The 13162-nt window shown below is 44.0% G+C and overlaps 1 protein-coding gene across 2 annotated transcripts in view; it reads right to left on the minus strand.

Annotated features, from left to right (window-relative positions):
- LOC142772030 (nose resistant to fluoxetine protein 6-like) overlaps positions 1 to 13162 on the minus strand; it is a 91989-nt gene that overhangs the window by 59049 nt on the left and 19778 nt on the right. For both annotated transcript variants that reach the window (XM_075874105.1, XM_075874104.1), the window contains exon 3: positions 9831 to 10021. In XM_075874105.1, the coding sequence (XP_075730220.1) occupies positions 9831 to 10021 (191 nt within the window). The remainder of the gene's footprint in view (positions 1 to 9830; positions 10022 to 13162) is intronic.

The following is a 13162-nucleotide window of genomic DNA, read 5'->3' on the forward strand; positions in this document are numbered from 1 at the left end:
TTTTAATTCTGGCATGTGAGAGGGACAAAACGCGGAAGAAGAGACTCAGAGAGTGTCTTATTGATTGAACCATTAACTTAAACTCATTATATATTATATTCCTTTGTTTAGGAGGATTTGTGCATGCAAGAGAATATTATATAGAGCTTTCTGGGAGGAAAACGACGTAAAAAAACCCTCATTGCTGTTCAGGACATGACTCCCACGTAAGTGGCTCTAACAGAGAAAGGAAGAGAAAAGTGAGCCCCGTAACTGTCTGCTTCAGCGAGCGACACCTCAACAGTAGCTCACAAGGGATGGGGCTGAGGAGGGATGAAAAGGATAGGATCAAAGGTATATATATATATATATATATATATATATATATATATATATATATATATATATATATATATATATATATATATATATATATATATATATATATATATGTATATATATATATATATATATATATATATATATGTATATATATATATATATATATATACATACATATATATATATATATATATATATATATATATATAGAGAGAGAGAGAGAGAGAGAGAGAGAGAGAGATGCGCTGGGAGAGTGAAGAGTGAACGAAGACATATGAAGGATAGGAGAGATAGGAAAGATGGAAACACGGTCACAGTAGTCCGAGCACGGGGCACCACTTTCGAGAGCTCTTGTCGGCGTCAGTAGATGACGTAGAGCAAGTCCAGTCGGTCAGAGCTACACTGTCGTCGAAGATCATCGACGTCAGGAGATGACGCAGGGCGAGCCCAGTCGGCCAGAGCTACGCTGACGCCGGAGATCGCGGGGGCACAACCAGTCGGCACGGAATCCAGCGAGCGAGTCTCCCGACTCCCTCCAATCGTGCTGCATCGAGGTTTTTCCGTGTTCTCAAGGATGCTATCAAGAGACGCATAAAAAATGGCCGAATCTCTAAGCGAAGTCGTTCACAGGCACTCCTTTGGATTTAGGTTCAACATTCTCTCTAGAATACCTAATTAAAAAAAAGTATTGTTCATCTCTCTTATGTGGGAATCGGTATAACACACGAAAGTGCAACGTGTCTTCAAGAAGCAGTATAATGTTTATACATAATTACAAGTATTATGTCTTTTGTTGTTTAGTGGCTGCAGCACCCTTAGATGTTTATGCACATATGTTGATACCCTGTGGCACATCTTCAGCATGACAGTCAACGACTCGTGACTGGCGTATACACTTTCCGGAGACACTGCAGGCACCTGAACATCGCCGAAATCACACTTGAACAACAGCGTTCATGAACCGTGCAAGTAAACCCAAAAGAGTTTTCACTCAATCGTTTTCGAACTCGTGGTCCGCTGCAGCGAAGAAGCGTGGGTGATGTGCGGGTCGGCGACCATTCCATGAAATTCTGCTTGACATGCAGCGTAGAGTTTGCGAGCAGCGTCCTACTGATAGGTCTCTTCGATAAAGACACGATCATTTCAGTTCTGCATCGGTGTCTGCATGGCATCCAGGTGAGTCGCGACGCACTCAACTTCCCAAACGCGAAAAACTAAGCTTGTGCCATCAATGCGCGAAAGCCTCCTGCTCCCCCCTGGCATGTCCATCGCTGCACCGAACTCACTTGCGCAACATTCATCCGTCGACGCCGTTGTATTTCAGCGGCGCTTAACGCAACAGTTATCGTAGTCAGTACCATCGCACTCGTATTAATAGATGGCCGAGATAACCACAGTTTCGTATCAAAACTGCACTACACTGCACGCGCAAACGCAACGCGAACGCTGAAGCACGTGACTGTGTCGTCACCAAGTCAAATTATTGCGCAGAGCCAGTCACAATCACAGACTGCACTTGTGGTGTGCGAAACCAGATACCTTGTCGAAGCTGATCGCGGAGACAATACTACACTCGGTTTCAAGTAGGGTCAACACCACCTAGGCGGCGTCGATAGACTCTGATGCCACAGCGTCCGTTCGAATGTTGTCATCGAGGTACCAAAGGGCTGAGACTACCGCAGCAATGCCGATTGCCGCGTGTGTTCACTACCGCAGCGTTCTTTACCGGTGTTAGTTGGTGTCAAAATTCAATCTTTCTCTTCTACGTTCTTAGGCGGCCGCGCTACGCCGACAAACGAAGAGCGCGGGTACACGGCGAAGGAGTGCGAGACATAGACGTTTTTTAACGGAGAGGAGGATCCCCTCATGATGGTTCAGCGAACTGGGAGCGCGGGGGTAAACACAGACACAAAGCAAGGAGGAGGCACACAGGACTGAACCATCATGAATTACCAAATAGCCCACTTGTCCATCATATTGCAGGATCCCCTCCTTTCTGGGCTGTTACATGGGAGTACAAAAGCTGACGTCACAGCTTCGGCCCTGCAGTTTTGGTGGGTCACGCATGTTAGCAACAGCCCAGAGGGCTTATGGCGGCGCCCAGGGAGCCTTCAGTAAAAAGGTTATGCCAGGTGCATCCAAAGTGCATCTCGGGTATGCGTCGAAAGCCTATATTCAGCTACGCGCATGCTTCCTGATGCCTTTTATCGAGAAGCCATGGGTTCCATTCTCAGGCCTCCAAAATTGTATTTTTTTTCTTCTAGTTTATTTGTTTGCATGCTGCTCATGTAAATTTTAACGACATCATATCCGTGACGAAAATACGTCAGTCAAGTCTTCATGAACCCCGGCTGTTTTACGGAGCCACCTTCACTGGAACCGCCCATCCTACCTGCTGACTTCCACGTCACCTTCCAGGGAGCGTCATCGACGGAGAACCTTATAAATTCGCCGGCTTGGTCCTGCTGCTCCAGTGGGCAAGGTGGCAGCGCCTCTGCAACTATGCGCTACAAGCCATTTCTGTTTCTTATACAGGTTAGTTATTTACCTGGAGATAAATCATTTAAAAGTAATAATGTTTTTCTCGTGCTGCAACCTTGCCCACAATGTCTAGAGCGTATTGTTGTGATTTGCCTGCACTCGCTGGATTTATTATCCCTCTGTGGTGACGTTGAGTCGAATCCTGGACCCAAGGGATCTAGTGAGTCTGTGCGTGGCAAAGAATCATCATCAGAAAACTTAAGTGATCGCAGCCTACTTCTCGAGGTACTCGCGGGCCAAAAAGTATTGATGAAGCGAATGGACAAATTTGACAGTTCACAGAAAGACGTAACAAACACATTAGCTCAATTTAAAGATCGACTAGAATCATTGGAATGCGGTTTAGAAAATCTATCAGTATGCCAAACCAAGGTTGCTGCTGTTGAGTTGCACGTATTGATTGATTTATGGGGTTTAACGTCCCAAAACCACCATTTGATTATGAGAGACGCCGTAGTGGAGGGCTCCGGAAATTTTGACCACCTGGGGTTCTTTAACGTGCACCCAAATCTGAGTACACGGGCCTACAACATTTCCGCCTCCATCGGAAATGCAGCCGCCGCAGCCGGGAATCGAACCCGCGACCTGCTGAGTTGCACGTAAGCACGATGAAAAGCGCCATTACTTCCATAGCAGAAAAAGTAGATGACCTTGAAAATCGAAGTCGGAGGAACAACATTATCATTCATGGTGTCTCGGAACCTCAAGATGAAACACTGCCATCGCTTACTTCATACATAACTGATGACTTCTTTAAGGGCAAGTTAGACTTAACAGTAACCGGAATCGAAAGATGCCATCGGCCTGGCTCAAAGCGGCCTAATAAAACAAGACCTGTAATCGTCAAATTAATATATTATCACGAAAAACTGGAAATTTTGAGGAACTGTGTGAAACTTGAGGACTCGGGCTTATATGTAACTGAGGACTTTTCACAAAAGGTGCGTCAGGCCAGGAAGAATCTATGGGACAGCACAGTTGTAAACAGGGAACGAAATGAACGTGTTAAACTACTCTTCGATAAGGTGTCTGTGAATGGAAAGCTGTTCGTTTGGGACGAGACCAAGAATAATATGGTTGCCCCTCCTAGGTACGTGCCGAAGTGACAGGAAAGCCTGCGTTCATTGAAACTGTTAAATGTGAATTGCCGTAGCATTCTGAACAAAGAGCTCGATCTTGAACACCTGATAGCACTTCATGACCCCGACGTAGTCGCACTCACAGAAACATGGCTTCATAACGGTGTCTATGACAGCGAAATTGCGCCTTCGGGGTTCAACGTGTACAGAAGGGATCGTGGTTCCAGAGGGGGCGGAGTTGCGTTGCTGGTTAAAAATATTTACAGAATAGAGCGCATGCCTGATGCCCCTGGCGTTGAGGCTTTATTTTGTAAGCTTATCGATAGAAAAGAAAGCCTTGTTATTAGAGTTGTGTATAGGCCCCCTGCCTCAATCCCTGAGGTGTTAGAACAATTACAGCTGTATATTTCGTCTAAAACAAATCAATCTACCAAGCTTATTTTATGTGGAGACTTCAACCTTCCAGGCATCAACTGGTCTTCGTTTACCGCAGGAAGTTCTGATCCCATTAACGATGAAGCGCTTATTGACATTGCCTTCCGTTTTGATTTAACGCAACTAGTTAGTGATTGCACTCGCGTGCAAGATAACAGTAAATCTATTCTTGATCTTGTCTTTGTGAATGATAATATTTCCGGAAAAATTGACTGCGAAGTGGTTACAGGTATTTCAGATCACATGGCAGTCTTGGTTGAGCTTCACTCGCTGAAGTACAAAAATGATGTTAAATACACACGTGTGCCAGTATTTCATTCTTCCGACGATGCATCCATCATAGACAGACTGGAGATAGCCTACGACGAACTTTGCGAAAGTGTTAATCTGGGTTTGAGTGATGTTGACGCTCTGTGGTTAAAGTATAAGAACACTGCGCATGCGTGCATTCAGCTTTTTGTTCCTTTCAAGAAAAAGAAGGTACATATGTCGAAACCCTGGATTACACGAGATATAATTCACATTAAGAGAAAAATTAATCGTCTTCGGAAATCACTAAAAAAGCACACGAGTATCACAACACGTTCTCTGATCCGCGATCTGTCTCGACAACTAAAAGATAAGATGAAGATCGAGCAACGCAGTTTTTACGATGTAAAGTTAACTCACATGATGAAGGAATCGCCGTCTCATTTTTGGCATTTTATAAGGCCAAAGTCATCCAATAGAGACACGTTTGTTATAAATAACGTTTGCACATCAGATGAAACAGAAATAGCCAATGCATTTAACGAACACTTCGCATCTGTTTTTACTTGTGATGACAAAACCACCCCCACTTTTAGCAAGTTTAAAGACCTGCCTCCCATTGAAAATCTGGAAGTCACAGAAGCTGGCGTATTTGAATTATTACTGAATTTGAATGTAAGAAAATTTTGTGGCCCAGTTGACTTACCAAATGCCTTTTTAAAGAGATATGCTGAATGGTCCTCAAAATTTTTGACAATTATTTTTAATGAATCGTTATCCAGAGGTGTCCTGCCTGAGAATTGGAAATTCTCTAAAATTAAGCCTTTATTCAAACATGGAGATAAACAGTTGGTTTGTAATTATCGCCCGATAGCTTTGACTTGCACATGCTGCAAGTTATTGGAACACATAATAAATAAACACATTTCCTGCTTTTTGGAGTCGCACTCAGTACTTTCACCAGCTCAGCATGGTTTTAGGCGTGGGTTTTCCACAGTAACGCAATTGGTTGAAATTGTCCATGACTTCTCACTAGCCATAAATAACCAGTCACAGATAGATGCTGTTTTTTTAGACTTCGCGAAGGCCTTCGACAAAATCTCTCATTCCAGGCTTCTTATGAAACTTTGGGCAGTATTAAAAAACCCACAGCTTTGTCAATGGATACAAGCATACCTGGGATCTCGAAAACAGTATGTTGTTTTTAATGAACATTTCTCAAAAAAGCTGCCTGTAGATTCGGGTGTCCCCCAGGGATCAGTTTTAGGACCGTTATTGTTCCTTCTTTTTATAAATGACATGGTGGATGATTGTGGCGTTAAAATAAGACTATATGCCGACGATTGTGTTTTGTATAGTGAGATAAATTCAGCTTCAGATCAAAATGCACTGAATTTTGAATTAGATAAAGTGATGCGTTGGTGCAGGACGTGGCAGATGGCTGTGAATTACGACAAATGCGCTGTAATGACCATAAGTAACAAGAAAAATACTCTTTTATATACATATACAGTTGATCGTAAATCATTCAATCGTGTCAATGAGTTCAAATATCTAGGTATTATTATAACTGATAACATTCACTGGGATAGTCATATCACAGCTATTTCTAATAAGGCATTGTCTAAACTTCATTTTTTTAAGGAGGTCTCTCAAGAGGGCATCTACCATCTGTAAGCTCGCCACTTTCAAAGCATTAATCCTGCCAATTTTAGAATATGCAAATATTATTTAGGACCCGTTTACACAGACGAACATACATAAGTTGGATAGAGTTCAGAGTAAGGCTGTACGATTTATTTTTAACAGTTACGGTCCATCATCTATTACTCAGTTACTTCACCAAGCAGACTTAAAAAGCATTACAGTTAGAATTAAAATCGCTTGCCTTAAGTTCATGTTTAAAATTGTCAAGGGTAAGTTACAGAGCCGAACGTGTGACTACAATTCTTTTTCCAGCGGTTATTCTACAAGGCTACGACATCCATACTCATTAGTGCCATTTAAATGCAAGAACAATGTTTTTAAATATTCTTTTTTCCCCCGAACTGTAACAGAATGGAATAAACTCGATAAAGACGTAGTAACGGTAGTTGACTGTGATATATTTCAGGCTCTCCTTCAATTGTAACCCTGATGTATTTTGTATTACGAAAGGCTTGTCTGCATTTTTTCACAATGTAAATTTGACATTTCACGTTGATATTGTCGGTTGAATTTTGTATTGTCTGAATTTGTTGTATTTCTTAAGAAACCTTGTTATATGTTTTGTACCACCCTGCTAGAGCCCCTATCGTTGGCGTTAGCAGTATTGGAAATAAAAAAATAAAATAAAATAAATAAAAAAATTTGGTGCTGAAAAAAAAGTGCTAGAAAATCTGAGTCTAGAGCAGTTTTTCAATTATTCGCCTCGCAAAGCCCGGTGGACGAAGTTAAAAGCCATGAAACGTCCGAGATTTTCTGCATCTTGATGGCAACAGGAGGTGAAAAAAAAAATTCGGCAGATACCACGTACCTGAAAATTTACGTTATGCGAAGCAAAGGTGACCGTGTTGCAATTTTTTTATTGAGCGACACGTCATGAAATGACGCTAAATATATGCACAAATGTTGCACGCACAGACATATGCTGAAGAGTTGCAGGTGTTTATATAACCAGTTGTTTGCACTTGTGCAACGATGTCAACTGGAACATGCGTACTAGCAACACCAGATGCTGATATGAAGCACTGATGCTTGCAAATATGCTTGCCCTTGATACTGCTACATAAATCAACACCGCAATTGACGTTAACCCGACATGACGGCTGTATCAAAAGGAGTACATATGTAATGTTTACAAAACTGGGTAGGCAGCACTGCAACCACTATTGACGTTTAACGAAGATTAGCGTCTATTTGAAAAGCAGTTCCGAGACCTAGCGTAGCTCTGTGGTAGAAGGCCTGGCTGCCACGCAGAATGCTTGGGTTTGATTCCTGCTGGGACTCTGAAATTTATCATTTGCATTCGTTAAGGGCTCAACGCTGTCTATGAGAGGTTTTTCTCAACAATGACATTTATTTTATGCCTTCATTGGGTCGACGCTGCCGATGTCGGGTATTGCTTAACGCTCACGCGTTAAAATATCACGTGTGTGTGTTCTCGTCGTTCCTAGGTTGATACTAAGTGTCAATCACTTATGGCACATACCGGCATACCAGCGGCACATGCCCACCCGTGGGTATGTGCCACTGTCTGGCGGGAAGTGTTCGACGACGTACGCGACGGGATTGTGACATTATTTATGTATTGACCAGCGCGTCATACTCGTCAAACCATCTTACCCTCCCATGCTAATTTTGGTTCACGCCAAGTTAAGGGGGGAGGGGGGACACCGAGAGTACCCCGACGTAAGCGGCCAGATAGATAGATAGATAGATAGATAGATAGATAGATAGATAGATAGATAGATAGATAGATAGATAGATAGATAGATAGATAGATAGATAGATAGATAGATAGATAGATAGATAGATAGATAGATAGATAGATAGATAGATAGATAGATAGATAGATAGATAGATGCTGAGAGTGCCTGCAGTACGCAGAGATTTTTCTCATTTAATATTTGCAGTTTGGCTAGCTATATGCAACAAATCGGCTATATATAGAATGAACCTTTATAAAAATGGCATGTGTGCTCGCACTCTCGTATAGTCGTGTACAACCTAAAGAAGCTAGCGGACGCTCGTCCACGTGACTGAAGCAGTGATGTCGATTGTCTTTGCGAATAACAAAAAAAAAGTTGCAGTTTTTCCCACTAGGGCGAAGCGATTCCACCACAAAACTGGAATGTTATACGAAGTACGGCAAGCAGCTAGTTCATATATAATTTCGTTTGGCGTTACTCAACGAAACGCACACATCAGGAAGTATACGATCATTCCTGCGACTATAGGTGGCGCAGCGGAAGGTTGAAATGGCGTACGAGACGGTGATGTCGCGAGCATTTACGTAAGCATCGCAAAGCGTGAAGACGCGTTCATTGGTTCATGACTACTGAGAGACCGAACTGCGTCGCAGCTTTATCACCGTGTGACAGCTTCGGAGGACGGATGCATGGCACCGCCTGCGTCGCTGAAATGACCGAATGGCTGCTCTTAGACGCGAAGCGGTTTTCGTGCTGCAGTTTCAACGCGGAACGTATGATAAAAGCACAGGACTTACAAGGGTCTCAGAAGTCTTTTAATCTAACTTGCAGTAGCTCGCATGGCAGTGCGCAGTCACGGATCTTTAATCCAAATTGGCGCGCTCCACTCCCCAAAGGCACCTCTCCATCTTCATTCGCCCGACAGAACCGACCCGCTCGTTTCATCTCCACTCGTCCCACGCGCGTTCTCAGCCTTCGCAAGCCTTCACTCGTAAACAAAACATAGGATGCACGTGGCGATGTTATCGATTTGAACTTAAGACTGACCATGACGGTGGCGGCAGAAATGCGCTTTGAGTGTTCATACAATTCTTCTCGCAGTAAAAGTCCCGCTCGCGTTTTCTCACTAGACTAAACGTCATGAGACGGTCGTCTAGGTCATGACGTAAGTCTATAGCGGGCACCCCTTTGGTGCAGGTTCGTATTCAACTGCCTCTGGGGTGGAAATGCCGCTGACTCTTAAGGAACTAAAACTTTGTCTAGTTGATTCATTATTATGCAGTAATAACAGAGCTTAAGACGGGCGACGACAAGTGTCGTGTTTTCATTCGTCCTAAATCGTTTTAAGCGCTGTTAATCCTACAAAAGCCTTCAAAAGATTGAAGCAGATCAAATTGAAGATCGTCCTCAATCGTTTTAAGCGCTGTTAATCCTACAAAAGCCTTCGAAAGATTGTACCCAAATAGCAATGATGGTTGCCAGACCCTAAACTCTCAATGCCCTTTTGCCTTATAGTGCAGTTCACTCAGAGCATGGTGTAAGTATACAATAGCAAAGAAAACAATAACAGGCATCGATATGATTGCTAATCCCGGTGCCTGTCTTTTCCGTTTTTGCTAGTGTATCCTTCCTTCCGGGTAAAAGTGAGCTGCGCTATATCGAACCGACATTACCATGCGCTAACTCGCTGTATACATCTCCAGTAACTGCAGTAACTGTCACTTTCGAGCACGACGCGCAATAAAATTTGTGACCTGTAGAAATTTCCCCTGTTTGTGTCGCATTTCGGATTCACCTGGTGCTGGCGAATACCTGGAAAATCGGGAACTACGGCTCGCAGGTAGACGACGACGTCACAGAACTTTCTCGCGACGTATCGCCCTTTTTTATCCGTGACGTTTGCTGAGAAGCAGCCCTTGTGCGATCCTTCGTCTACCAGCGACCCTAGAAGGAGTCCATTGGGCAAGGATCCCAGAGAGTCGAGCACTGCGTCGTGAGACAAAATGCAACTACAGTTAAGCCTCGATATAACGAACTTCATAGTCACAAAAATTATCGAAATAACCAAGCACTTTCCTTTTTTCCCAGCTTCACGTCCATAGGACAACATGCATCTTGAACCTCGCTATAACGAATACTGTTCATCTGTGTTATTGATATAAAGACGTTTCAGTGCCGCCCCAGAGTAAGACCTAACCGATATAATTAAAGTTCTGCTGGGGCAAGTGATTGTGTCCCCTTTGTTTTTACGAACGCTTATTCTATATTAGCGAAGAGCGTTAAATCTGATTTTATTTCGAATTCACGTGTGTCATTTGACCTTTGTCAAGGGGAGTTCTTCGCCGGTGCAGCATCAACCACTATTACCGCCTTTCACTTCTTTTTAAGAGGTTTGGGTTTTCTTTTTTTACTTTTATGAAACCGTGGAGCAAAGCTTTTCGTACATCTGTATTATTCAAACATTCCTTCCGCTCTTCCCTTGTGTCACAGAACGAGCGCTAAAAACGGGCGCGCCGCCAAATGCTTGCGATAACGCGCCCAGAGAGACGCGGCGAGGTCAACGAAAAAAAAAGAAAAGAGAAAACAAGCATCCAAGGCTCCCCGGGCGCGCGACGCCTCTCCTCTCGGAAGCGTGGCTTCGCCGATGAACCTCCTCACCCCACAGCGGCGGCCGGGCAAGCACTGGAGCGTTCCAGAAGGAAATGGGCGTGTATGTCGGGTTGACTCATCTGTCGGGGACGGCCCCCGTACAGTCTCGCGCCTCTCCCCAGCCTTCGCTGCGTATCGCGCCGACGAAATGACAAGAACTTTCTAGAATGTGGCGCGGAAGGTATTTAACCGAGCAGCCGAGATGAGAGATCAGGAGGAGACAGAAGTTAGCGCCAGAGCGCGTAGGGTATACCGCCGTGTAGTCGGCGAAGTTTTGTCGGTAGCGACAAAGCGGGAGAAGAAGATGATTTGCACCTGAGGGGTGACAACTCGAGCTACAGGCAAGAGCGTGTGTCTACCGCTATCGAGCGAGGACGCGTGGCAACAGCTGCGTGTGTGAAGCCGACGTGTTCGGGCGAAGAAGTTTGAAGCTTGGAGAGTGGCCTATTGAAGACGGGAGGTTTCCTGGAAGAGAAACTTCGGCGAGGTTTCCTGGAAGAGAAACTTCGAGGGCTGCCGAACGACAACAACGCTGGACTTTGAGTGAGTGATTCTCGGAAGAGTATCATCTAGACTTTGGTTCCAAGAACTTTGGACTGAATAGGTTTTCTATCTCTTTAGTCTTTAAGTGTCTTGGTTGTTCAATGCATGCGACTGCATTGTAGTGCGTATTGTTGTCTGTGTCCGTTGTTCAAGTGTGGTTGATTGTACTGTGTAGTACATTGTTTGTTTGGTGACGTATTGTATGTAACTATTGTGGAGTGGGCATTCTTGTGTATTGTTTTCGATCTGCCATTTTTGAGAATATAACATTTGTTTTGTTTACCAACTCTCGGCTCTGACTTGTTCTTTGGGCCACAGCCGGCGTCCGCTGGCGCGCCAAAAAGGACCACTTCTAAATTGTCCACGCTTTCGTGGTGCGGTTCGGGGGGCCAATACTTCGGCCCTTGGAATTAGCCCGGCGGTCGCCTCCCTAATTAACGGGACCGGTGTGACACCTTGCAATGCAATAAGTCTTTGGTGACATTATTTCACTGGGGCCGTCGAAGGGCACTTAACAGTATTTTGATAGGACGAAGGTCATTAAGTTACTTCTTTGACTCGGGAACAACAGCGCAAGTGAAATCAAGAATCATAATTGCTCCATCGCATCTTCATCAGTCAGCCTAACAGATTGTGCTATACCTTTTCTTGAACCATTTTGTACATATCGATGGCATTGTGCGCGCATGCAAGAGGCTGTTCTTGGGCATATATTTCTTCCGGTTTGCAATAAACCAGTGATACGTTAGTTCAGCGCCTTGTCTTATATAACTTCTATCATGCACTTTAATCTTCTGTACTTCTTAAAACTATGAATTTTTAGCTCTCTTTGTAGCATAGTCATACAAATTAGCCGTGCATCGTGAGTCATCTGCCGTTGTGGCGGGAACCTGTTGTTTTGCTCGGCGCGCTTGCCCGGCGCACGGAGTTTCGACGACGGCGACGGCACAGTGCGCGCATAAGAAGCTTCGCTGTTTATAATTCGTTGGCGCACACATTTTCCCATTTTGGAGCGTATCTTTGGTGTCGAAACCACGATATAATTATGAGGCACACAAGGTTCGGGGAATACAGATTGCTGTAAATGTGGTAGCTGGGCGAGTCGGCATGCATGCTCAACTTTCTTTTAGCGCGCAAAACACGGGGACAAGGAAGCTCTCGTCAGTCTCTTTCTTGTCCCTGCGTTTTCATGCGCGCAAAAAAAAAAGTTAAAATGTGACTATGAATTGATTCCTACTACCTAAGGCGCTTATTTTTGCACCTAAATGTTAGAACACCTTTTGTTTTGCACTTTGGCTTCAGCGAAATTGAACTGCCAATGCCTCTAATCTATAAAGACTCCTGGTTTTCGGACATAAAACTTTAAATACTATTATTCAAAGGTACTCTCTTACTTAACAGTTGTCAATTGTTCGTGCCCTGATCCACAGCTGATGTAAGTCACTGATAACTTACCCGCTTATCAGTAATTTGTTTGATGCGGCAGTTCTGGGCAACAATTGGGAGCGTTTGGCAGCTCTTATTTATACTCTGAGGTCGCATGTTTGATTCTAGCTGCGGTAGTTACACTTCAATGGAGGTGACATACCAGAGGCCCTTGCACTGTGCGAGGCCAGTGCATGGTAAAGAACGCCAGACGGTCGACATTTTCGGCGAACTCCCGTACGGCGTGCCTCAAGTCATGTCCTGATTTAGGCAAATGGAACTCCCCTAATTGTTAGTACTACTACGACTACTACTACTACTAATACTACTACTACTACTACTACTACTATTACTACTACTTATACCCTGCTTAGCACAAACAATTTACTGTGTGCACGCGCGTCTCTTAAAGGACTACTGACACGAATGTATCGGCCTCTGTTTTTTTTTTTTTTGCTGCAATGTGTTTCTGGGGGCCTGTTAGTGATAAAATGACAGATTTTTTTGTCA

This window comes from Rhipicephalus microplus, chromosome 9 (assembly GCF_043290135.1).
Source record: "Rhipicephalus microplus isolate Deutch F79 chromosome 9, USDA_Rmic, whole genome shotgun sequence".
NCBI classification, from domain to species: Eukaryota; Metazoa; Arthropoda; class Arachnida; order Ixodida; family Ixodidae; genus Rhipicephalus; species Rhipicephalus microplus.